Genomic DNA, 497 nt, shown 5'->3' with positions numbered 1-497 from the left:
GCTTATGATTTAGTATAACGAAGGGTAATCTGTTTCAGAGATTAATATGATGCACCCGAGGTATTCCAATGCGAATGGCAAGCCCACGAGTTGAGGATAAATGCTATAAATCATCGAGAATCGAAGTGTAGATAAAAATGAATCGGTATATAACGTTAAATCAATTAGGCGATGGAACCTTTGGTTCCGTCGTGCTCGGAGAACGTATCGACACTGGCGAGAAAGTTGCTATAAAAAGAATGAAGCGGAAATACTATTCCTGGGAGGAAGCGATGAACCTGCGCGAAGTTAAAGTAAAATAAAAACTGCATTTTATTTCTGTGCAGTCCTTGAAGAAACTTAGTCACGCGAATGTAGTTAAGTTAAAGGAAGTGATTCGTGAAAACGACGTGTTGTACTTCGTCTTCGAATACATGAAAGAGAATCTTTATCAATTAATGAAAGACAGGTAAGCGAATCGAGAAAACTATGTAATTTATACATAAAATATATGTATA

At 36.8% G+C, this 497-nt stretch overlaps 1 protein-coding gene across 1 annotated transcript; it reads left to right on the top strand.

Moving 5' to 3' along the window:
- Window positions 1-44: 44 nt before the first annotated feature.
- Window positions 45-448, top strand: LOC108632786 (serine/threonine-protein kinase dyf-5-like; the record flags this gene model as incomplete). The annotated part of the gene is made up of 2 exons (XM_018037580.2): window positions 45-293; window positions 327-448. Coding segments are annotated over exons 1-2 (278 nt in total), but the record flags the coding sequence as incomplete, so codon positions are not given.
- Window positions 449-497: the final 49 nt, after the last annotated feature.

This window comes from Ceratina calcarata, unplaced genomic scaffold, assembly GCF_001652005.2.
Source record: "Ceratina calcarata isolate Rehan_Ccalc_2016 unplaced genomic scaffold, ASM165200v1 scaffold172.2, whole genome shotgun sequence".
Taxonomy (NCBI): domain Eukaryota; kingdom Metazoa; phylum Arthropoda; class Insecta; order Hymenoptera; family Apidae; genus Ceratina; species Ceratina calcarata.
This window is presented reverse-complemented; position numbering and strand designations above follow the sequence as displayed.